General features: G+C 44.4%; 1 protein-coding gene across 2 annotated transcripts; it reads left to right on the top strand.

The window, feature by feature from the left end:
- The first annotated feature begins 135 nt into the window (after nt 1-135).
- Nucleotides 136-24,475, top strand: plcg1 (phospholipase C, gamma 1). Of its 2 annotated transcripts, none has more exons than XM_041857126.2 (33): nt 136-430; nt 1,199-1,492; nt 5,548-5,700; nt 6,081-6,174; nt 6,299-6,346; nt 7,025-7,109; nt 7,226-7,309; nt 7,522-7,544; nt 7,630-7,699; nt 7,881-7,982; nt 8,415-8,533; nt 9,593-9,678; nt 14,974-15,094; nt 15,283-15,451; nt 15,618-15,740; nt 16,220-16,321; nt 16,708-16,895; nt 17,181-17,381; nt 17,486-17,605; nt 18,589-18,769; nt 18,881-18,958; nt 19,076-19,179; nt 19,347-19,440; nt 19,640-19,709; nt 20,082-20,245; nt 20,401-20,497; nt 20,585-20,809; nt 21,059-21,207; nt 21,709-21,823; nt 22,220-22,381; nt 22,571-22,659; nt 23,066-23,343; nt 23,480-24,475. In XM_041857126.2, the coding sequence occupies exons 2-33, from the start codon at nt 1,276-1,278 to the stop codon at nt 23,520-23,522; spliced, it is 3,954 nt and encodes a 1,317-aa protein (XP_041713060.2). In that variant the 5' UTR covers nt 136-430; nt 1,199-1,275; the 3' UTR covers nt 23,523-24,475. The 2 variants fall into 2 exon arrangements, with proteins under 2 accessions (XP_041713060.2, XP_041713062.2); XM_041857128.2 differs by having other exon boundaries at nt 23,066-23,355.
- The last annotated feature ends 803 nt before the right edge of the window (nt 24,476-25,278 follow it).

Genomic DNA, 25,278 nt, shown 5'->3' with positions numbered 1-25,278 from the left:
GCGCAGTAATTAGCTATGGTTAGTTAGCCTTCTTCTAGTAAACAGATAATTATGAAACAAAGTAGACTGAGGGGTGGAAAAGTAAGAGCTGTATCTTTAAGAGGCCGATCTATCTGATGCTTTGTTGTACAGACGGGTCGGATGGGGGAAGGGCCCAAACCGTGCATGAGACCGACAAAACTTGCTTATGGCTCTCTCCGTCGATGGGGAACTGTGACAGGACTCAAAAGGAAAAGGGATCTTTCTGCTCACGACTGAAGAGCACGTACACTGTTGGGACCACAATGATATAATCACGAAAAAGGGGAAGACGGGAGGACAGCCGAAGTTGGACCGGCGGAGATGAGCGGGGCCGTGATTGCGGCGATATACCGAGGTGTTGTTCTGCTATTGTTGCGCTGCTCGCGTGTTCCAGTTGGATTTTGAGACGGTAAGACGAAGGATACTAGAAAGGTGACCTAAAATAAAGGCTATGGGGATAGCTAACTGGGTTTGTCTGCGGTGAAATCAGCCATACTTCCTTGGCCGAACAACTGCCCACCACCCTCGCCTTTAGGAAAATGTAGCACGGAATTCCTTGCCTCGCAGTGTATCCGTTCTCCTTTCGCAACGAATGCTATTTTGTATTGGGTGATTTTTTTATTTATTTTTTGCTTGTTACAAAAAGAGCAGAATCGGGGCCCATGGAAATAAACTTTATGGGTAGCTTGGGAAGGAAATAAACAGATTCCATTTAGCTAGTAGGCCAGTTTCAGAGGGTTCAAATCTATCTAATCTACTTAAATGTGCCGCGGATTACAGTTAACCTGTGGATTTCCATGTATTATCTTTGTGAGAAAAGTATTCTAAAATGATGTGAATCAGCATGTATATTCCCATTCCTAGTGTGTGATCAGCTATAGCCGATTGGTGCACATCTGTCATTTTCTCAGTCCAGCACCTGTAGGCCTACTGCACAAAATATGTAGGATCATAGCACAGACTATTGCACAACATATGTCCCTAATAGCATAGGTTTAGGCTTAGGCCTAGACCTAATAACATAGGTTTAGGCTTAGGCCTAGACCTAAACTCACCTAGCCTTGTGATTTAGATTGAGCCATCTTTCTAGCAGTAAGGCAATATGCAAGTTTGACAGACCAAATAGATGATCAACTCCTGAGAATAGGTTTTCATGGGTTTTCCCCCTCTTCTGTAGGTACCCCTGTCTCTGTCTAGCCCCGGGCTGTGGAGATTGTTCTGAAAGGAAAAGGACAACAAACGGGGGAAGTGAACATGGCTGGGACCTCGGGCTTCTTTTCCAACGGACCCATTCCGTGGATTGAGAGTGACACCGAGATGAACAATCTTTACCGGGATCTGGAGTTGGGGACCGTGTTGACTCTGTTTTACTCCAAAAAGTCCCAGCGACCTGAGAGAAGGACATTTCAGGTCAAACTTGAGACGAGGACAATTATCTGGACCCGAGGCACGGATAAAATAGAGGGAGAAAGTGAGTATGGCTCGCACATTCGAAAACGTGTGCAATGCATAGGCTGCATGATATTCGGTTTCATCCAATGAATACAATTTAGGCCTATCTGTGTAAAAAATATTGGGTAACTGTGATCATCACGCTGTCACAACTGGTCGTCACTGTCGCACAGCACAGGTTCTGAACGAAAGAATACGATGCCAAACTGGTCTGTTTACCCGCTGTCATAAATATAAATGTTTTTACAAAACAACAAAGCTGTCTGAGACGCACGAGTGTCACACAATAACAAAGAACTTGCTATACCATTTTGTCCCGTAGCTTGTGATTAGACGTGTACAATTACGTAATTGCGTATTTGTTACTACTATTATGAAGCTATTCTGGGATTTGAAGCAAATCCAGAAAGTGGGGCCTATAGTTTATTGAAACAACCTTATTTGGCCATATAATTTCTACATGGCCTACAGCATGTAGACTACATAAACTTTTGTCCCAGTGATAAATAAAGTGTAGAAACACATGCTAGATAGAAGAGTGTCAAATTCATCACAGGCCCTGTGTGTTTTCGTGAAGGGAGCCTTGTGCGTGCGCCGCTCACTCTTAACGGTGTCCCGGGTAGCAGGATGCATCTCGCACAGCTGTACTCTGCTCCGGATGCAGCCAAGGCGAAAGCAAAAAAAGTTTAAACGATTCCCTCCACACACACACTTACCTATGGTTGTCCTCTGTTATGCGTGCCTTTCTTTGTTTGCTTAAATCCATACTTTAAAAAAAATACATGAAACGTTAATCAAATAGCTACAACCAACAACTGACTGTTTACTTGAGATTCAATTTGCACAGCCCATAACATTTTATTAAAACGTATGGATTTCAGCAAACAAAGGCACGCACGCAACTATAAACATAGGTAATCGGTAAGGGTTTTACATTTTTTTAAGTATCGACTTATAGCAACTTGAAGGAGTGGGAGGTTCATTTCCAAAACTTCAGTCAGTGCTCAACTCCGTAGAGGAGATTAGGTACTTGAGAACGTCGTCATATGATATCCTACTCATTGCCAGTGAGATGATATTGGCGAATGCGTCTCCTTAAAAATAGCATGGATCGTTTTTACTGGAAGTGTGGGATCATTTGGGAAAGAAGCAGCGCCATGTTAGGATTCCGACCTATCGACGGGGAGATCATTGGGCCTCTATCACATCACCACTGACTCAGCGTTATTGATGCCTGCTGGTTGCCTCCTAGAGAGGCAATCAAGATGATGTCCAATTACCTGCTGTAGGCCTGTGTAGATAATTGTCCCTAGTAAATTATCAAATTTAATTTCCTTATTTAGGGACACTAAATCTGACATGGGAATTTAATACAAATCAAATTGTATTTGACACATGTCCCGAATACAACAGGTGTAGTCTTTACCGTGAAATGCTTACTTACAGCCCATTCCCAACAATGCATAGTTAAAAAGTATGAAAAGATTAGAAAATAAGAAAAAAAAATGAAATAGTAACATAAGAAAATAACAATAACAAGGCTATTTACAAGGAGTACCTGTACCTAGTCAATGTGTCAATACCTCCTTAGTGATTGGTGTGCTTTTGGTCACCTGATAAACATTAGGAATATAATAGGTGATGTAGTAGCATATTAATTGGGACTGGTGAACAGCAGTTCACTTATTTGATGTACACTGACCTCACAGGAGTGAAGTACTAACAGACTACATCACTTTTTTGGTGGGTCAATAACCTATCAAACCCTACCTCAGCCGCCCCACCCTGCCTCCCCTTGAGTGCATCTCAAGTGAAGACCACAGCTTATGTCTAAGTGCACCGCGACAGTTCTAGACGGGTCAGACAGAGACCCAAAACTTCAGTGTGGCTGAGACGGTCCTTTCCCAAACACACATCAAGCACGTGATGCTTCACCTCATCTCAAACCCACCAGGCCTGTGTGTGTGTGCCTTAATCAAACCACAGTCATAGCTTGCATCAACACATAAACATCTGGCTTTTGGTGTAGTAGTAGGCAGTATGTCTTTCTACTCTCAGCCAGCCAGGAACATACAGTAAATATGGCTACTTGACAATCTAAACTCTTGTTTGAACAGATGCTACTGGTATTTCTTAACATGTCGCTTGTATGTTATAAGACTTGCTGGTTTAGCTAGTATCACTAAGACTGAAATCCCAGTGTTGGCAGAATGTAGTCCGAGCACTGGCTGAGTGTGACCTGAGAATGTGGACAACATAGGTTCTCATTTGTGCTGACAAGCCTGAAGGCAGCAAGAGTGAATCGAGACATGCAGGGCCCAGTTCTTGCCCCAGACAACTCCATGCCGTTGTTTAGTAAACACAAATCGGTCCCAAGCCACTGCGTAAACAACACTGAGCGAAGCCATTGGAGAGCTATTTTAGAGTCTGTAAGGATCATGCTTATTAGAATCCCACTAATGGAAAGAGGGTTTACTAGACATGAATACAGGTGTTGATGAGTTGGCTACATCAGTGACTTCACACAACAGCATCAGAGACCCAGTAACTGCAGACATACAGTGGTGGCTGGCCTGGTTCCATTCTGTGTCCTTTCTTATAGTTATAGTAACCGTCACTTTGGATAAGATCTTCTGCTAAATGACTACAATGTATGTCTTGTGGTGAGATTCTTTAGATAAATGCTGAAACCGCCTCGGATTTGAGCGAGAGGTGTGTGTGTGTGTGTTCCGGAAAATGCACCTGCACACCTCTTTGGAAACTGTCTGTCAGACACTATATGTAGGCCTATGACATGTCTTTTGATTAGGATTTTCCATCCTTTCAGTACACAAGTCTAATAAAAAAGGACAACCTCTGCAATACCACAGTTAAATATATTCTACATCATGGGGACTGTGCATTGACCAATTAGTTAGTTTAAAGTTCAACAGCTCTGTTCTAATACTTCAGTGTAGTTTGTTATCCTCCCAAGATTCACCCTCAAACGTGCATATTATCCCTAAAGTAAACAAAGGTAGTTTTGCGGCAATGAGAGAAAGGTTAAGAGGGTAGAGGGGGGAGAGAGTAGAGGGAGAGGCAGGGGAGTAAAGTGAAGAGTGAACAGGCAGAGAGGGAGAGAAGTGTTGGTATGTTAGTCAGGATGCCTCCTCTCCTCTCCCTGTGTAAGGTCACACCTTTGGCTAGCTCTTATTTCCTGGAGCTCCACAATAACTCTGCAAATATTTAGACTGACTTACATGTTCTCTCGAATATCAACCTGTCAGATTCACTTAGTCTCAACCGAAGTCGGCTGCATAGATGCACGTGATGCAAAGTAGATGTGGGTGTGTGTAAGATTCTTCGAGATGAAGGTGGGTACATACATGGACACACACACACACACACACACACACAGTGTAGGCGGCAGAGCAGCACAGGATGTGTGGTTCAGGCAGGAAGAGGAGCAGGAGCAGAGCTATGAGAAACTGTTGTGTGTGTGTGTGTGAATATCTTATCACCTAACTAACTGCACCAGGACAATCAGTGGACCTCAAAAAGCTGACACTAACAAAATACCACTTTGCTACTCTGTCCATAACTTCAACTCTCCATATGCTTTACAGCTCATTCTTCTGTCCAAATCAGAACTTAAGATGCACATTCATACTGTAACTAGATGTCTTGCACAAATCTCCCATTGATATGATCTACGACGAAGTTCAAGGTATGCAGTATATGCCCTGAAACATGCACTGTATTGGGCTATTCAGATCCGGTTTCTGTTCATTAGCATTTGATCACCATCTGCAAGGCAAAGAAGGAAAGCTCTTGTCTCTCTGTGTGGGGCCCTTATAGTGAGCAGATGTGTGTGTGTGTGTGTGTGTAGCTTGAGGTTGTGGTTCTTTGAAGGTCTGTTACAACACTATGGCTAGAAAGCAGTGTCTTAGTATGCCATGCATTTGTAGCCCTCTGCTCTGCTTGACAATGTGCAAACCAAATTGTGATTGGTGGATACTGTTTAGCTAACAGTAACAGACTGTTTCATGTTTGAGTGACCTGGCTGACCCCTGTATCTGTCCCCCCCTCCTCCAGTTGATATCCGAGAGATAAAGGAGATCCGAGCGGGCCAGAAGTCTCGGGACTTTGAGCGCTATGTGGAGGACTCTACAGCACGGTTAGACCAGGCTCACTGCTTCGTCATCCTACACGGCACTGAGTTCCGCCTCAAAGCACTCAGCCTAGCAGGTAAATACTGAATACACTTGATAAAGAAAAGGAAAGCTGCACACTCTAGGAGCTCAGATGCAATAATTTAATATCCTAATAACCAACGTTTCGACAGACAAGCTGTCTTCATCAGGGTAAATGATTGCATCTGAGCTCCTAGAGTGTGCAGCTTTCCTTTTCTTTTCCAAGTGTTTTACGCCGTCAGCCAGCATCTCGCCTAAATAGGTGTGCGTTTCTTTCGCCTTTATCTAAATACTGAATACACACCACAGTATTACCTCCAAAGCCTTCCATTTTGTCAGAGAAAGACACACACCCATACCATAATGTACTCAGTGGAGCTTCAATGTCAGGACTTTGACACCTAACCCTTGACCTCTCCCGCCCCCTTTCCCCAGCGACTTCTGATGAGGAGATGACCATGTGGGTGAAGGGGCTGACCTGGCTGGTGGCAGACACACTCAAATCCCCCACCCCTCTACAGATAGAGAGGTACCCCTTTATTCGGTTGGGTAGGCTGAGTGGGCATTACTTGATGGTACATTGAAAATGGCTATCACACCACTTTGGGTGTCTAAGACTCAATTCTTCAATGTAACTCTCTTTTTTCACCCAGGTGGTTACGGAAGCAGTTTTATGCCATAGATCGCAACAGAGAAGACAAGTAAGTCAAATCAATCAGTGCTTTTGGATATGAACTATAAAAATGATTGAAAAAGCATTGCGTCAGCTTGGAGATAATGGAGAGCAATAATGCTTTTCTTTTGGAGACTTGGTACATTTGCGGTAGTGTATTATCAATAATTTAAAGCAGTACGACTAGCCACCTGCTGTAGCAAATAGCAATATAGGCCAGCCAGAGGCATTCTGGACAGACTGGGGATAAAAGCCAAGCTAGGGAATGAGCACATCTTAACAGTTTTTGAAGAAGCTTCCTACCAGCTCAGGCTGGTGTGTGTACGTGATGTGGAGGTGGCAGGTAGCTTAGTGGTTAAGAGCGTTGTGCCAGTAACCGAAAGGTCGCTGGTTCTAATCCCCAGAGCCAACTAGGTGAAGAATCTGTCGATGTGCCCTTGAGCAAGGCACTTAACCCTAATTGCTCATGTAAGTCGCTCTGGATAAGAGCGTCTGCTAAATGACTAAAATGTAATGTAAATGTAAGGAACCTTTCAGCCACAGACCTGCACAGCTTCCATGTGTGTGAGAGAGAGTGCCCCCCCCATTCAGAAGCAGCTTCCTTTAAGTAGTCCTGAGCTCATGTCACTACATGGTACTCTTCCAGAAGTGTGTGCCCTGTATGTGTGTATATTAATTTGTGTGTTTGGCGGTGTGTGTATTTTAGGATATCCTGTAAGGATCTGAAGAGCATGCTGTGCCAGGTTAACTACAGGGTTCCCAACATGAGGTTCCTCAGAGAGAAACTTCCGGTAACATCCTCACACTCATCACATTTCCCTATTACCCTCCCCACCTGTGTGTGTGTGTGTTTCCAGTATCATCCTAACCCTGTGGTAACATTGCCCCCTCTCACTCTTTCTCTCAGGACTCTGAGTTGAGGAATGGAGACGTGTCCTTTAGCCAGTTTTCCCAACTCTATCGCAGCCTGATGTTTGACGCCCAGAAAGCTGTAAGTCATCTTCACCCTTCTCTCTCCCCCTCTCTCTCTCTCTCTCTCTCTGTCTGCTCTCAAATGGCTCCCAAATCAATAGAGGCCAGTTAAAACCCAAAGAGCCTCTGGTAGAAACCATTAGGCCGTAGCAGACTGACAGGAGCTGTGTTGTCATACTGAAATGACAAGGTTTATTGTGTTTAATAATTTTCTTTACTTTTGTCTTTCAGATGGAGATTCCTTTTCTACAGAGGTAGATACTCACTCACACACACACCCTGAGCACAATGTTGTACTGTAGATGTGAGTTGTGTAACACAGCTCTCCCTCTGTGTCAGGTTCATTGAGAGACCAGAGCAGAAGATCTCACTAGAAGACTTCAAGACCTTCCTTCTGGAGGCCCAGAAGGTATGCTGGAAGATATAGCATTTCATCTATCGAAGTTCCTATGGATTCAGTACAACACAATGCTTGACTTCTCACACACATTAGTAACTAGTACTCTAGTAAATGTGTTGTTACATGTTAATACACAAGGATATCAAATGACCTGAAATGACATATTTGTGCAACAATGTGATGTGTGTAGGAGCTGTGGGCCACCGACAACAGTAAGGTGCAGGAGTTTATGTTTGGGTATCTGAAGGACCCACTGAGGGAGGTGGAACAACCCTTCTTCCACCAAGATGAGGTACCTTCTCTCTCACTTCTAGGCAATAAAATGAAAGTGCCACTATGATTAACTGTTTTCATGTTACACAGTGGTGAGAGTACGTCCAGGTTTCACATTATATAGCTTTTAAATAACTTAATTTGGAATATAACACCCACATCTTGCTGGTGAGATGAATGTGCCCGAGTTCTGTGGAAAGGAGGTGTTATTAGTTATTGTCGCACCACATAACTTGTCTGACACCAAGGAAGTGCCTCTAGTGTCTACCAACAGGAGAGAACATTTCATGTCTGGCCTGTGGTTAATAAAATAACTCTCACTTTAAGTTGAGCACAATTACAAAGGGTGCCTGGTTTTCACATAGTGGTGCTCGTCATTGGACTGTTTCTCTGTATTAATTAGAACCCCAATATTGATTGCATGTCTTCCCTCCCCCCTCTGTCTGTCTAGTTCCTGACGTACCTGTTTTCCAAAGAAAACACAGTCTGGGACTCAGCCCTGGACCAGGTGTGTCCTGAAGACATGAACAACCCCCTGTCTCATTACTGGATATCCTCATCTCATAACACGTAAGAACAGAGGGAGTGGGGGAGGGAGGAGAAAGGATTACTGTATTTGAAATGTTGTGCTAATGCTGGCTTCACATTAATTGTTAAGAGAGAAAGCATAGTTTCCCAGACATTTTTCCCTAGTCCAAAGGGATTTGTGTCCTACAGTTCTGATGTATATCAGATTAAAGTGGTATTATCTAACAGTCCCTTTTAACAATGAGAACTGGGCTTTGATTCATTTTCCTCCCATGGTTAATGTGATAACCTGATCATTTTCCTCCCATGGTTAATGTGATAACCTGATCATTTTCCTCCCATGGTTAATGTGATAACCTGATCATTTTCCTCCCATGGTTAATGTGATAACCTGATCATTTTCCTCCCATGGTTAATGTGATAACCTGATCATTTTCCTCCCATGGTTAATGTGATAACCTGATCATTTTCCTCCCATGGTTAATGTGATAACCTGATCATTTTCCTCCCATGGTTAATGTGATAACCTTTTGTGTTGGCTGTGAAACAACACACACAGTTCCATGTTGCTTTGATGAAGTCTGAATTGCCTGGCTGGAGCTGTGCCACTAGAGATCCTGGTTCGAATCCAGGCTCTGTCGCAGCCGGCCGCGACCGGGAGACTCATGGGCGGCGCACAATTGGCCCAGCTTCGTCCAGGGTAGGGGAGGGAATGGCCGGCAGGGATGTAGCTCAGTTGATAGAGCATGGCGTTTGCAACGCCAGGGTTGTGGGTTCGATTCCCACGGGGGGCCAGTATAAAAAGATATGTATTCACTAACTGTAAGTCGCTCTGGATAAGAGCGTCTGCTAAACGACTAAAAAAATTAAATGAGAAAGGGGTGTTTGATGAAGTCTGAATTGCCTGGCTGAATGAGAAAGGGGTGTTTACGCTAACCAACATAGACAGAAAGACCTTTTTCATTCCGTATTCAAAGTGGTTTCACTACCGCCACGGAAGGGGATGTGAAGAACACATGATGAAGGGAAAGGAGGCTTCTGTAGACGGTCTGATGTCTTGTGTGTGTCTGTCTGACGTGTGTTTGTGTGTGTTATTTGTAGCTACCTGACAGGTGACCAGTTTTCTAGTGAGTCGTCCCTGGAAGCGTACTCGCGCTGTCTGAGGATGGGCTGCCGCTGCATCGAGTGTGAGTTTCTATACACACACCCCTACCTCTGCTCTCTCCATAACCCAATGTCTTTCATACCTAAAGCCACTCTTCTCCACAATATCTGCATGACAAACACACCTTGTATACTGTATCCCTGCAGGCTGCACTGGTAGAGGGAACACTGGTCAGACCTGTTTCTAAAGGATCTCAGACTATTTTTAGAGACAGACGCACTGCTGCTCCGTTCAGAAAGGCACATGACACTTTAATATTTCATCTTGATATATACAGTGCCTTCAGAAAGTATTCACACACCTTTACGTTTTCCACATTATGTTGTTACAGCCTGAATTTAATATGGAATAAATTGAGATTTTTGTCACTGGCCTACACTACCCCATAATGTCAAAGTGGAATAATATTTTTTACAAATTAATTTAAAAATGAAAAGCTGAAATGTCTTGAGTCTAAGTATTCAACCCCTTTATGGCAAGCCTAAATAACTTCAAAAGTAAAAAATCTGCAGTAATAGTGTTTTAACATTATTTTTCAATGACTACCTCATCTCTGTACCCCACACATTCAATTATCTGTAAGGTCCCTTAGTCGAGCAGTGAATTTCAAACACAGAGTCAACCACAAAGACCAGGGAGGTTTTTCAATGCCTCGCAAAGAAGGGCACCTATTGGTAGATGGGTAAAAATAAAATAAAAACCAGACATTGAATATTCTTTTGAGCATGGCAAACTTATTAATTACACTTTGGATGGTGTATCAATACACCCAGTCACTACAAAGATACAGGCGTCCTTCCTAACTCAGTTGCCGGAGAGGAAGGAAACCGCTCAGGGATTTCACCAAGAGGCCAATGGTGACTTTAAAACAGTTTGTTTAATGGCTGTGATGGGAGAAAACTGAGGATGGATCAACAACATTGTAGTTACTCCACAATACTAAGGTAAATGACAGGGTGAAAATGAGGCCTGTACAGAATAAAAATATTTTGCAATAAGGCACTAAAGTAAAACAGCAAAAAATGTGGCAAAGAAATTAACTTTATGTCCTGAATACAATGCATTATGTTTGGGTCAAATCCAACACAACACACCACTGGGTAGCACTTCATATTTTCAAGCATAAGGTGGTGGCTGCAATATGTTATGGGTATGCTTGTCATTGGCAAGGAGTAGGGATTTATGTTTAAATTTGTTTTGCATAAAAATAAACGGAATAGAGTTAAGCACAGGGAAAATCCTAGAGGAAAACCTGGTTCAGTCTGGTTTCCAACAGACACTGGGAGACAAATTCACCTTTCAGCAGGACAATAACTTAAACACAAGTATGTACAGTGGGGGAAAAAAGTATTTAGTCAGCCACCAATTGTGCAAGTTCTCCCACTTAAAAAGATGAGAGAGGCCTGTAATTTTCATCATAGGTACACGTCAACTATGACAGACAAATTGAGAGAGAAAAAATCGAGAAAATCACATTGTAGGATTTTTCATGAATTTATTTGCAAATTATGGTGGAAAATAAGTATTTGGTCACCTACAAACAAGCAAGATTTCTGGCTCTCACAGACCTGTAACTTCTTCTTTAAGAGGCTCCTCTGTCCTCCACTCGTTACCTGTATTAATGGCACCTGTTTGAACTTGTTATCAGTATAAAAGACACCTGTCCACAACCTCAAACAGTCACACTCCAAACTCCACTATGGCCAAGACCAAAGAGCTGTCAAAGGACACCAGAAACAAAATTGTAGACCTGCACCAGGCTGGGAAGACTGAATATGCAATAGGTAAGCAGCTTGGTTTGAAGAAATCAACTGTGGGAGCAATTATTAGGAAATGGAAGACATACAAGACCACTGATAATCTCCCTCGATCTGGGGCTCCACGCAAGATCTCACCCCGTGGGGGTCAAAATGATCACAAGAACGGTGAGCAAAAATCCCAGAACCACACGGGGGGACCTAGTGAATGACCTGCAGAGAGCTGGAACCAAAGTAACAAAGCCTACCATCAGTAACACACTACGCCGCCAGGGACTAAAATCCTGCAGTGCCAGACGTGTCCCCCCGCTTAAGCCAGTACATGTCCAGGCCCGTCTGAAGTTTGCTAGAGTGCATTTGGATGATCCAGAAGAGGATTGGGAGAACGTCATATGGTCAGATGAAACCAAAATATAACTTTTTTGGTAAAAACTCAACTCGTCGTGTTTGGAGGACAAAGAATGCTGAGTTGCATCCAAAGAACACCATACCTACTGTGAAGCATGGGGGTGGAAACATCATGCTTTGGGGCTGTTTTTCTGCAAAGGGACCAGGACGACTGATCCGTGTAAAGGAAAGAATGAATGGGGCCATGTATCGTGAGATTTTGAGTGAAAACCTCCTTCCATCAGCAAGGGCATTGAAGATGAAACGTGGCTGGGTCTTTCAGCATGACAATGATCCCAAACACACCGCCCGGCAACGAAGGAGTGGCTTCGTAAGAAGCATTTCAAGGTCCTGGAGTGGCCTAGCCAGTCTCCAGATCTCAACCCCATAGAAAATCTTTGGAGGGAGTTGAAAGTCTGTGTTGCCCAGCGACAGTCCCAAAACATCACTGCTCTAGAGGAGATTTGCATGGAGGAATGGGCCAAAATACCAGCAACAGTGTGTGAAAACCTTGTGAAGACTTACAGAAAACGTTTGACCTGTGTCATTGCCAACAAAGGGTATATAACAAAGTATTGAGAAACTTTTGTTATTGACCAAATACTTATTTTCCACCATAATTTGCAAATAAATTCATTAAAAATCCTACAATGTGATTTTCTTGATTTTTTTTCTCATTTTGTCTGTCATAGTTGACGTGTACCTATGATGAAAATTACAGGCCTCTCTCATCTTTTTAAGTTGGAGAACTTGCACAATTGGTGGCTGACTAAATACTTTTTTCCCCCACTGTATATACAGTACCAGTCAAAAGTCTGGACACCTACTCATTCAAGGGTTTTTCTTTATTTGTACTATTTTCTACATTGTAGAATAATAGTGAAGACATCACAACTATGAAATAACACATATGGAATCATGTAGTAACCAAAAAAGTGTTACAAAAATCAAAATATATTTTAGATTTTAGATTCTTCAAAGTAGCCACCCTTTGCCTTGATGACAGCTTTGCACGCTCTTGGCATTCTCTGAACCAGCTTCACCTGGAATGCTTTTCCAACAGTCTTGAAGGAGTTCCCACATATGCTGAGCAGTTGTTGGCTGCTTTTCCTTCACTCTGTGGTCCAACTCATCCCAAACCATCTCAATTGGGTTGAGGTCGGGTAATTGTGGAGCCCAGGTCATCTGATGCAGCACTCCATCACTCTCCTTCTTGGTCAAATAGCCCTTACACAGTCTGGAGGTGTGTTGGGTCATTGTCCTGTTGAAAAACAAATGATAGTCCCACTAAGCGCAAACCAGATGGGATGGCGTATCGCTGAAGAATGCTGTGGTAGCCATGCTGGTTCAGTGTGCCTTGAATTCTAAATAAATCACAGACAGTATCACCAGCAAAGCACCATCACACCTCCTCCTCCAAGCTTCACGGTGGGAACCACACATGCGGAGATCATCCGTTCACATACTCTGCATCTCACAAAGACACGGCGGTTGGAACCAAAAATCTCAAATTTGGACTCATCAGGCCAAAGGACAGATTTCCACTGGTCTAATGTCAATTGCTCGTGTTTCTTGGCCCAAGCAAGTCTCTTCTTCTTATTGGTGTCCTTTAGTAGTGGTTTCTTTGCAGCAATTTGACCATGAAGGCCCGATTTCACGCAGTCTCCTCTGAACAATTGATGTTGAGATGTGTCTGTTACTTGAATCTGTGAAGCATTTATTTGGGCTGCAATCTCAGGTGCAGTTAAGTCTAATGAACTTATCCTCTGCAGCAGAGGTAACTCTGGGTCTTCCTTTCCTGTGGCGGTCCTCATGAGGGCCAGTTTCATCATAGCGCTTGATGGTTTTTGCGACTGCACTTGAAGAAACTTTCAAAGTTCTTGACATTTTCCGGGTTTACTGACCTTCATGTCTTAAAGTAATTGATGGGCTGTCGTCTCTCTTTGCTTATTTGAGCTGTTCTTGCCATAATATGGACTTGGTCTTTTACCAAATAGGGCTATCCTCTGTATACCACCCCTACCTTGTCACAACAAAACTGATTGGCAAACGCATTAAGAAGGAAAAAAATTCCACAAATTAACTTTTAACAAGGCACACCTGTTAATTTAAATGCATTCCAGGTGACTACCTCATGAAGCTGGTTGAGAGAATGCCACGAGTGTGCAAAGCTGTCATCAAGGCAAAGGGTGTCTATTTGAAGAATCTCAAATATAAAATATATGTTGATTTGTTGAACATTTTCTTGGTTACTACATGATTCCATGTGTGTTATTTCATAGTTTTGATGTCTTCACTATTATTCTACAATGTAGAAAATAGTAAAAATAAAGACCCTTGAATGAGTAGGTGTGTCAACTTTTGACTGGTACTGTATACATGCAAATACTGGAGTTGCTTACCAAGACGACATTGAATGTCCTGAGTGGCCTAGTTACAGTTTTGACTTAAATCTGCTTGAAAATCTGTGGCAAGACTTGAAAAGGGCTGTCTAGCTAATCTTTAAAGAATAAGTCGCAAATATTGTACAATCCAGGTGTGCAAAGCTCTTAGACTTACCCAGAAAGACTCACAGCTGTAATTGCTACCAAAGGTGATTCTAACATTTATTGACTCAGGGTGTGAATACTTATGTAAATAAGATATTTCTCTATTTCATTTTCAATAAATTTTTTCACTTCATCATTATGGGGTATTGTGTGTAGATGGTTGAGAAAAATAAAGAAGCTATTTAATCAATTTTGATTTCAGGCTGTAACACAACAACATGTGGAAAAGGTCAAGGGGTATGCTGTCCTTCCTCTCTTTTTCATTGGTTTAGATTGAAAATGATTTATCCAATATCTAATTTGTATCCTATATCTTTAATTTTGAGGCTGGTTGTGCAGCCCTAGTCTAAGCCTACACCTGGGATACAAACCACGGTCAATGGAGAATCTCCACTAACAGTGTCTTTTGGTTCAGTAGTATGCTTATCCTGGGAATGTGTAGCTGCCCTTGTAAATGGGAACAGACAGAAACTAGAGTTTGTACTCAACGGGTTAACGAACTAACTAACGTGGTTAGAGCCTACTACTTCCCACTTACCCTTTGTCAACCAACACCCACTCAACTCACCAAATATGCAGACCAGACATCACTACTATGCCATTAAAAAAAGTGTATGTTTCCAGTGGACTGCTGGGATGGTCCAGATGGAATGCCTGTCATCTACCACGGACACACCCTCACCACCAAGATCAAGTTCTGTGATGTCCTGGCGACCATCAAGGAACACGCCTTTGTGACGTCTGAGTGAGTCTCCATGTGCTCAGATAGTCTTTGTGTTTATAAGCTTGAGTGATACTCAGTAGACCATATCCTTAATCTACTATCCTCTAAAAAGAACATGACATGAAATGTGAAGTTCACCATAGGGGGAAAAAGCCTTTGACTTGTCCTGTTGACCTCTGACCCCTCTCCCCCTCTTACTCCTCCCCCAGCTACCCCATCATCCTGTCCATAGAGGACCACTGCAGCATTGTCCAGCAGAGGAACATGGCTACCTACTTTAAGAAGGTCTTTGGAGACATGCTTCTTACCAAGGCTGTGGACATCTCCGCCGACGGACTGCCCTCACCCAATCAGCTTAAGAGGAAGATCCTCATCAAGGTCAGGGGTCACAGGGCCATTGGGATTTGGAATGAAAGATGTTTGTGTTAGGTTGTCATTTTAATGTACGCTTGGATCAGAGCATCTGCTAAATGACAACGTAAACAAACTGCCAAATAGATGAACTCTGCAGTCTTTTCACTCTTCCTCTCCCTGTCTTGTGCAGCATAAAAAGCTAGCGGAGGGCAGTGCCTATGAGGAGGTGTCCACCTCCACTCCCTACTCTGAGAATGACATCAGCAACTCCATCAAGAATGGCATTCTCTTTCTGGAGGACCCCATCAACCATGTGAGAACTTTTTTTCTATCTGTCTACAGTGAGCTCCAAAAGTATTTGGACAGTGACACATTTTGTTGTTTTGTCTCTGTAGTCTAGCACTTTGCATTTTAAATGATACAATGACTGAGGTTAAAGTGTCCAACATCAGTGCCCGACCTCACTAATGCTCTTGTGGCTGAATGTCGTAGCCGGCCGCGACCGGGAGACCCATGGGGCGGCGCACAATTGGCCCATGGTCGTCCAGGGTAGGGGAGGGAATGGCCGGCAGGGATGTAGCTTAGTTGGTAGAGCATGGCGTTTGCAACGCCAGGGTTGTGGGTTCGATTCGTATGCACTCACTAACTGTAAGTCGCTCTGGATAAGAGCGTCTGCTAAATGACTAAAATGTAAATGTTGTACGGTCCATAGCTCTCTTGCCACTGTTACCTTTTTTAAATAACTTTTTCAAACGTCTAACTCAAACACCATCTCCCCCTATCTCTCTGCAGGAGTGGTACCCTCACTTCTTTGTCCTGACCAGCAGTAAGATCTACTACTCAGAGGAGACGTCTAACAACCAAGGCAACGAGGATGAGGAGGAGCACAGAGAGGTGAGGAAGGCGGTACATAAAGGACAGAACATCACTTTATGTTGCTTAATGCCATAGGAGTTCCAACATTAAACTATCACTCTTTCTCTCTCTTTTCCACTCTCTCTCTCCTTTCTTATTTTTTACATTTTATTTTTCAATTTTCCTCTTCCTTTCCTTTTCTTCTTTTTCATTTTATTTTTCCTTTTCTTTTCTTTACTATTTATTTTCATTTATTTTCATTTATTTTATTTTATTTTCTGTTCTTTTCTTTTCTTTTCTTGTCTTTTCTTTTTCATTTGTTTTCTTTCCTTTTTATTTTCTTATCTTTTATTTTATTTTCATTTATTTTCACGTCTTTACTTATCTTTTCCTTTTCTTTTTCTTTTCTTTTCTTTTCTTTCCAGGTCTCTAACGGTATGGACCAACATATAGCAGAGAAGTGGTTCCATGGGAAGCTGGGTGCTGGTCGGGACGGGAGGCAGATAGCTGAGCGGCTGCTGTCAGAGTACTGTCTGGAGACGGGCGCTCCCGACGGGTCCTTCCTGGTCCGGGAGAGTGAGACGTTTGTAGGAGACTACACTTTGTCCTTCTGGTAAATCTCCCCACTGTACCCCCCCTACTACCCCCAACTGTACACCCCCCCGTTTCTGTAAGAGTCAGTCACGGGCTAGGCTGCTGGTCAGTAGCCCTCTCACTCTCTGCTAATGCATGGGACAGGGCTGTATAACTGGGATCATCTCATTCCAAATCAATACTCATCCACAGACACAGAGTGACGTATGCTCTGTCAGACCCTGACATACAGAGGAATATGTAATGGATGATTACCTTTTTGTTTAGCTTCTCTAACCTGGTCTCTCTTTCACTGTCCGCACAGGCGTTCAGGCCGGGTGCAGCACTGTCGTATCCACTCTCGCCAGGAGGCGGGCAGCCCCAAGTTCTACCTGACAGACAACCTGGTGTTTGACACGCTATTCGCCCTCATCACCCACTACCAGCAGGTGGCGCTGCGCTGCAACGAGTTTGAGATGAAGCTGACTGAGCCTGTGCCCCAGACCAACGCCCACGAGAGCAAAGAGTACGTCCAGCTCTCAGATAGTCATTCATTTAAATCTCATACGTGTCAGTGATGACTTTATGAAAGGGGAAGGAAGGAAGTGTAAATGAGTGTGTATGTTCTAGATGGTACCATGCCAACCTGTCTCGGAGCCACGCAGAGAACATGCTGATGAGGGTTCCACGTGACGGGGCGTTCCTTGTCAGGAAAAGGGCCGAGCTAAGCTCCTTCGCCATCTCCTTCAGGTGAGTCCCAAATATAGAAACAAACGACTAAACAAAAATAGAGAATGATATGTGCAGTTTGTTGTAGTTGTTACTGATGGGTAAAATGCAGCATTCTGTTATTGTTTACTTGATATTAGGAAAGTTGACATACATTACCGCCTCACCAGCTTGCTAGAACTTGTTTTGGAAGCAAGACGTTAAGAGTACACCGTGAGCTAGCTCAGAGAACGGTGACCTAGTGCAAGCTTCTATGCCTTCAACCCATCACTTATTTTCTCATGAAAATCTTTAGTCAGTGGTTTTGAAAATATTTTTACTGGTGGCCCATTTTTTTTTTGTCACAGTTTGCAACCTAAGCCACCATATTGTAATATGGGACGTGTGGGCAAGGGCAAAAAAATAAATAAAGGTCGACCAAATTCACATAGAAATGTGAGTTTTATATATCTATTCTACTATGCTTCACGTTCTTAAGTTGAGTTTTTTGCGTCTTTTACTTTCGGTTTTGTACACCAGCTTCAAACAGCTGAAAATACAAAATTCTTGGTTATGGAAAATATATTTCACAGCGGTTTAGATGGTACAATGATTCTCTACACTATACTACCTTATTTTGTCACTTAAACTGAAATTAGGCAAACTATTAGTTTTAGCAACCAGGAAATGGCGGAGCGATTTCTGCATATTGCTTGAGGCATGTGTTCTTTACTGTGTTACACCACTAGTATAGCTCACACAGACATCCACCTGGCCTCTCGAGACATGCATTATAGCGTCTGCTCTGGCCTTTCTGACAGGGCTGTTTTGATAATGTACATGGCAGTTGTAGGTCTATTTGCAATGAAAAGCATTTTCCATGACGATGGATTCTTGCCACTGTCGTCTTGGCGTCCTCTTTTTTTTTTTAGGGGTTTTTGTTCGTATTGCTGTGATTAACGCAGCCGGATGCACGCAGCAGGACACGTACACGCGTGTTTAACCCTGTGTTGTCATCCCCTCAGGGCAGAGGGGAAGATCAAGCACTGCAGGGTGCAGCAGGAGGGTCAGACGGTGGTGTTGGGGACGTCGGAGTTCGACAGCCTGGTGGATCTCATCAGCTACTACGAGAAACACCCCTTGTACCGTAAAATGAAGCTCCGCTACCCCATCAATGAGGAGACACTGGAGAAGATAGGCACCGCTGTGAGTGGACCGTGCACACACACACACACACACACACAATTGTACTCACGATTGTTGCTGTAGTGAATGTAAGTGAGTGGGATATCCTCTGAACTATCATGTATTTGTCAGGAGCCAGATTACGGGTCTCTGTATGAGGGGCGGAACCCTGGGTTCTATGTAGAAGCCAATCAGATGCCCACCTTCAAGGTAAGACTGCACCAGATCTCTGATCTCCTGTGGGTTTAGATCCTGTTCCCTTCCCTCTCTTTGCTAATGTAACAAGGGTTGTGGTGTGTGTCCTAACCCCCTCACATCGGTCTGCAGTGCACAGTGAAGGCCATGTATGAGTACAAGGCCCAGAGGGATGATGAGCTGTCCTTCAGTAAGAACACCATCATCCAGAACGTGGACAAACAGGAAGGAGGCTGGTGAGTAACATCACACAGGAAGTTGGGTTCACTATCCATATCTATCAAATCATCACAGAGCTACATGAGTTATCTAGGGCTGGGGGTTGATTATAGAACATCCTTCTAGAGTGAACCCCATTCCCTTTGTGTGTGTCTGTGTGTCAAACTCTCTCGCTCTCACTCAGGTGGAAGGGGGACTGTGGTGGGAAGAAGCAGCTGTGGTTTCCTGCTAACTACGTAGAGGAGATCAGTCCTTCAGCTGTGGAGCCAGACAGATCAGTAAGGCCCTCTACCCTGTAGACGCATACTGGCATACGCAAATGTTACAGCCGCTAGTCTATGCTATGAGAGGGACTTGTCATTTTCTAGCATCGTTTATAGCGACAACGTGTAAAATGCTGCTGTTGGGTTTTTTGATTAGCATTCACGTCTCCTCTCTCTCCCTCTCTAACACTCCCCCATCCCTCCTCCCCTACAGCAGCTGACAGAGAACAGTCCTCTGGGAGACCTGCTGAGAGGAAGTGTAGACGTGTCTTCCTGTCAGATTGGTGAGTGACTCCTCCCCTTCCTTTTTCTATCCTCCTGCAGATAGCACAGTCACCTTGCCTCGGGACGACCTCTTAGATACTCTATCTCCCCATCAATCTCTTTTCTTTATCTCTCCCACATGCTCTCACCCCCCACTCTCTCTCTCTCTGGCGTTATCACTGTTCTATCTCACTCTCTGTGGTGTGTCTAATCTGTATTGATACACTTTAAAGGTTCAATACACAGCCCTTACATTACCACTGGCACATGCTGTGCCATGCACCACTGTTTATGAATGAGCATCAAACAGCCTAACTAGCATGTGTTGATGGCTGCCACATCTCTCTCTAAATCTCTCTCATCTCTTGCGCTTTCTCTCTGTCTCCCCCTAGTGGTGCGGCCTGATGGTAAGGGAAGCAGGCTGCATGTGTTCTCCCTCCTCCCGGCTGCCTCTCCCAGGGCAGGACAGGTCCTGGACATCGCTGCCAACACCCAGGAGGAGCTCAAGGAGTGGGTCATCAAGATCAGAGAGGTCACCATGACATCAGAGGCCAAGGTATGAAAATAATACTTTGTAGTAAATGTGTAAGAATAAAGAATGGAAGAAGCATTTTCTTTCTTTGAGGAATAATTCCTCAGAAACGAAGCGTGTAAGTAGTGTCAAACTGAGTCTTGTGGTTGTCTGTGAAGTAATGACAATGTGTGTGTCAGCTGGAGGAGGGGAAGATGATGGAGAGGAGGAAGAAGATTGCTCTGGAGCTGTCTGACCTGGTCATCTACTGTAGACCTGTACCCTTCGACGAGGACAGTAAGGACGCGTCTGTATAGCTAAAAACACTCTGACCACACAAACAAGCATATCTCACCCCCCCCATCTCCCCCCTTGCTCCTGTAGAGATTGGGACAGAGCGGGCGTGTTTCCGGGACATGTCGTCGTTCCCGGAGACCAAGGCAGAGAAGTATGTGAACCGGATCAAGGGGAAGAGGTTCCTGCAGTACAACCGGCTGCAGCTGTCCCGTATCTACCCCCGTGGACAGAGGCTGGACTCCTCCAACTACGACCCTCTGCCCATGTGGCTCTGTGGATCCCAACTGGTCGCACTGAATTTCCAGACCGCAGGTACGGAGGGAGGGAGGGAGGGAGGGAGGGAGGGAGGGTGAGTTGTTGGAGGGAGTTACTGAGTGAGAAGGGGATGGATACACTGGGGTAGTAGAGGGGATTTTTCCTGATTTTAAGAATTACTGGTTTTCCTTACGTTACCTTTTTGAAGATGACACACCGACCCCAGCTGACTGAACTTCTTCTCCCCTCTCCTTTCTTCACTCTCTCCTTCAATCCCTCACTCACCTTCTCCCTTCCCCTCTCCAGACAAACCCATGCAGATGAACCAGGCTCTGTTCATGTTGAACGGGAGGAGTGGCTACGTCCTCCAGCCACCAATCATGAGAGACGACAACTTTGACCCCTTCGACCGACACACACTGAGGGGCCTGGAGTCGGTCACCCTACAGATAGAGGTGTCTGTGGTCTAGGTCTTCTATCCTCCTGGGGACATGAAATCCCCACAAGGATTCTCCCTCAGTGGGACATTTCCCATGTCCCCATGAGGACATTTACATTTACGTCATTTAGCAGACGCTCTTATCCAGAGCGACTTACAAATTGGTGCATTCACCTTATAGCCAGTGGGACAACCACTTTACAATTATTATTATTATTATTTAATTTTTTGGGTGGGGTAAGGGGGGGGTAGAAGGATTACTTTATCCTATCCCAGGTGTTCCTTAAAGAGGTGGGGTTTCAAATGTCTCCGGAAGGTGGTGAGTGACTCCGCTGTCCTGGCGTCGTGAGGGAGCTTGTTCCACCATTGGGGTGCCAGAGCAGCTATCTTAAGCTTAGCAGTTAGGGCTACAATTAGGGTAAGGGAAAATATAGTTTTAGGTCCCCATGAGGATAGAAAAATGTGCGTGTGAGGAAAAGGTGAGTGTGAAGGTGTTTAAACTGTCTGTTCTCTCCAGGTGTTGGGTGCTCGTCACCTGCCTAAACATGGTCGTGGCATTGTTTGCCCGCTGATTGAGATCGAGGTGTGTGGCGCAGAATACGACAGTGCCAAGCAGAAGACCGACTCAGAGGGTGAGTAACACACCTGACACTAATACACTTCATTCAACCAATCAGGTTCTTTACATCTAGCTAGTAGTTGGTTAGTTGAACCAAGTGATATTTCTAAGAGAAGGGTCCAAGGTGTTAAGGCCAGGGGAAAGGTGTAGTGATGGGTTTGGAACTAAGCTTGTCATTTCCTGTCCAGTTATGGAAAAACAGAAAGTTGTACAAATAGCTAAGGACTGTGTGGGAACCTGATGGAGAAAACATCCCCTCATCCCCTAGTGTGTACACACACACACACACACACACACACATACACACACACACACACACACACAAAAAAACACACACACACACACAATATATGACAATGGGGACTTTAGATGGCTAATCGAGTCTTCTCTCTCTCCATGTTCTCTTTAGCGGATAACGGTCTGAACCCGACGTGGCCTCGGAAGCCCTTCCAGTTCACTGTGTGTAACTCTGCCTTTGCCTTCCTGCGCTTTGTGGTGTACGAGATTGACATGTTCAGTGACCAGAACTTCCTGGCCCAGGCCAGCTTCCCCATCAACAGCCTCAAGACAGGTACGCGTCACACCGCACCAACACCCACTCGGATTGGCTGAGACAAGTATGATACACCCTGACTGGCTCTTTGACTAGCAGGATAGATTGACATTTCAGATTATCATTCTGTTTGCATTAATAATAATAATAATAATAATAATAATAATAATAATAATAATAAACTCATGTCTGTCTGTGTGGTGTCAGGTTACCGGTCGGTCCCTCTGAAGAACAGCTGTAATGAGGATCTGGAGCTGGCCTCTCTGCTGGTGCACATGGACATCACCCGGGGCAGGGTAGGTACTGGTACACTCACTGGACTGACTCCACCACCACTGTCAGAGTTCCCATCAGCCATCACACATTGGCTGGGACAGTTATTCACTAGGGCCGGGATGATACCAGTATCGCGGTACTCGTTAGTATCCTGGCAAGGAAACAAAACACAAAGTGGATTTAACTTCTTTAGGAAAACAGCCCTAATATTGGAAACAAACATAATTATGTTGTCATCCAGAATCACATGTATTTATTTTCCAAGCAATGGCACACAATATTTTACATACTGCAAGTTTTTAAAGGACCAAAGAGTTATCTTTGTGTTTTCATTTTTGCCATGGAAAATTTTTTTTGCGATACTGGTATCATCACAGCCCTAATATTCAATCCTCTCCTTCAACTTATTTTCTCTCCCTCTACTAGGCTGAGAATGGGGAGGTGCTGAGCCCGTTCCTGCCGGTAGGAGGTGCCTCTGCAGCGGTGGTTACCCAGACAGGGCGTGAGCGTCTGGGGGAGACAGGCTCCACGTCCTCAGCCTCCTCCATGTCCCCTCTGCCCCAGTCCCCAGCAACCCCAACCCAGGCTCAGACACAGGCCTACAGAGGCAGGGAGGGCTCCTTCGAGGCCCGCTACCAGACGCCTCTGGATGACTTCAGAGTATCACAGGAGGCTCTGCTGGACCTGGACCCTCAGAACAGGAGGTATGTGTAAGGGTGCGTACTTCTATCTATAAACGGGCTACTTTCTATCTATCTGTGTTGGTGCATTTCAGTTTTGTGAGATTTTAGCGTGTTCTTGCTTGCTCTTTCTCTCTCACCCCATCCCCCCCTCCCTCAGGATGATGCGCAGGACCAGAGTGGGCGGAGAGAACCGCATTTAGGCCGGACCAATCAGGGCGCATTCCAAATCCCCCCCCAGCTCCTCCCCGTACCGATGATGTCACTGACTGCTGTGAACACTGTTTCTATGGAAACGCCCACCACCGCTTTGGCCTACATTTCAGGCAGCTCTCCCTTGCTCTGCACTCTTTCTCTCCTCTGTGTCCCCCTCTTGGAGTGAGTGAGTGGGAGGAGGGGAGCGAGAAGACAAAGACAACAACATGAAAAAAAATAAGCAAAGAAGTTTCAGCCCTCGGCTAAGATGTCGGGAGATGGGGAATATTGACGCGCTCGATTCGAGCGCAAAAGTTTGCAAGGGGAAAGAAGAATGGAAGAGGGGAGGGAGGGAGCTGTGAAGGTGTCAGTTGGAAACTGTTTTCCAGGTTAGGTTATGATTTTTCTCTTCTCTCTGGCGTATATGAGTATATATATTTATTCCTGCTGTGCTGTTGGCCAGACAACGGCAGCAGCCAACCTGCTCTCAAAGAGCTTCTGTCTCCATGTTTTTTTTTTATTATTTAAACTTTTAAACGTGATTTTTATTTTTTTATTTTTTATGTGTAAAACACGAGGGCTCTCTGTGGAGTAACTCAAGCCTTTACACACACACACACACACACACACACACAGGCTTTTCTTACTTTGCCAAACATGCATTCTGAAAACGACGGGTCATCCCGTTGCCTGCCTTGTGACGTAAAAGCAGTTGCTCTTAACAGTCTCTAACAGTAGAAACACTCACACTCTTACCCCGTATACACCAAGCTGAAGAGTTACAGATTCTGTCATAGAAATATAAAGGTCATTTCCGATTGAGCCGACAAATGCAACGTTTACTGTGAATGCTGTCTCTGCTAAAGCGGGAACATTGCCTTTAAATTTCAATAACGCTGTAAAACTGAACTTCCACGATGCGGCTTGAATAGAGCCCTCAGTCTACATCCCAAATTACACCCCCCCAAAATATAGAACCTTGTCAAAAGTGCTACCCTATTTGGAGATTAGCGTGTCATTATATGACTCTTTAGGATGCCATACTGCATTGTAGAGTGCCGGAACAGGGCTAGCCTGTCTGTCCCTGAAAGCTGTGTCAGTAAGCACTGCTGTGAGTTCTAATGCTAGTGATGAAGTCACATTCTTAATGTTTTATCTCTGTTTCAATGTGGATATATGGAGGAGAGACGGGGTGCCACTGGATGCAGTGTGTTGTATTCAGTTCTGCCCACACGTTTACAAGACAGGCTTGGTTTAAGCAGACATTCCGGTGCCAGCGCAGAGCGGTTTTTGTTTTAATTAATGTTTTACTGTAGCAAGTGTCTACAGTTTCTGCTCTGGACTTGCCTTTCATTCAAAGTGGAAATGTAATGGAGGTCAATGGAAGACATTAGTTTACCTATGTGTTAAAGTTGTCTAAATTGTAGGCCGTCGTTCCTCTTAAATGTACCGTCTTAACTGGTTTTGAGGGGCTTGCATGTACACGTGTAGATAATCTTAGAGCAGAGAGCGCTAGGAGGTCAACGAACCAAATTAAGTGCAGTATTGCTGGCCAAGAATGACCTAACTGAAATCCTATAGATTGTAAGGCTGTTCTTAAATGTTTGCGTGTAGGTCAGTGGTGCTTGTAGACGTATTATTCAGCTGAGGGGGTGTTTGTCTTTTCCATTCCGTTGTGGCATTCCGGAGATTCCAGATGCTCCCAAAGATTTTCTGAACATTATTTTCAGCGCAGCTGTTTGCAACAGAACTGCTGATTGATCA

The sequence above is a fragment of the Coregonus clupeaformis genome, chromosome 30 (genome assembly GCF_020615455.1).
Source record: "Coregonus clupeaformis isolate EN_2021a chromosome 30, ASM2061545v1, whole genome shotgun sequence".
Lineage (NCBI taxonomy): Eukaryota > Metazoa > Chordata > Actinopteri > Salmoniformes > Salmonidae > Coregonus > Coregonus clupeaformis.
This window is presented reverse-complemented; position numbering and strand designations above follow the sequence as displayed.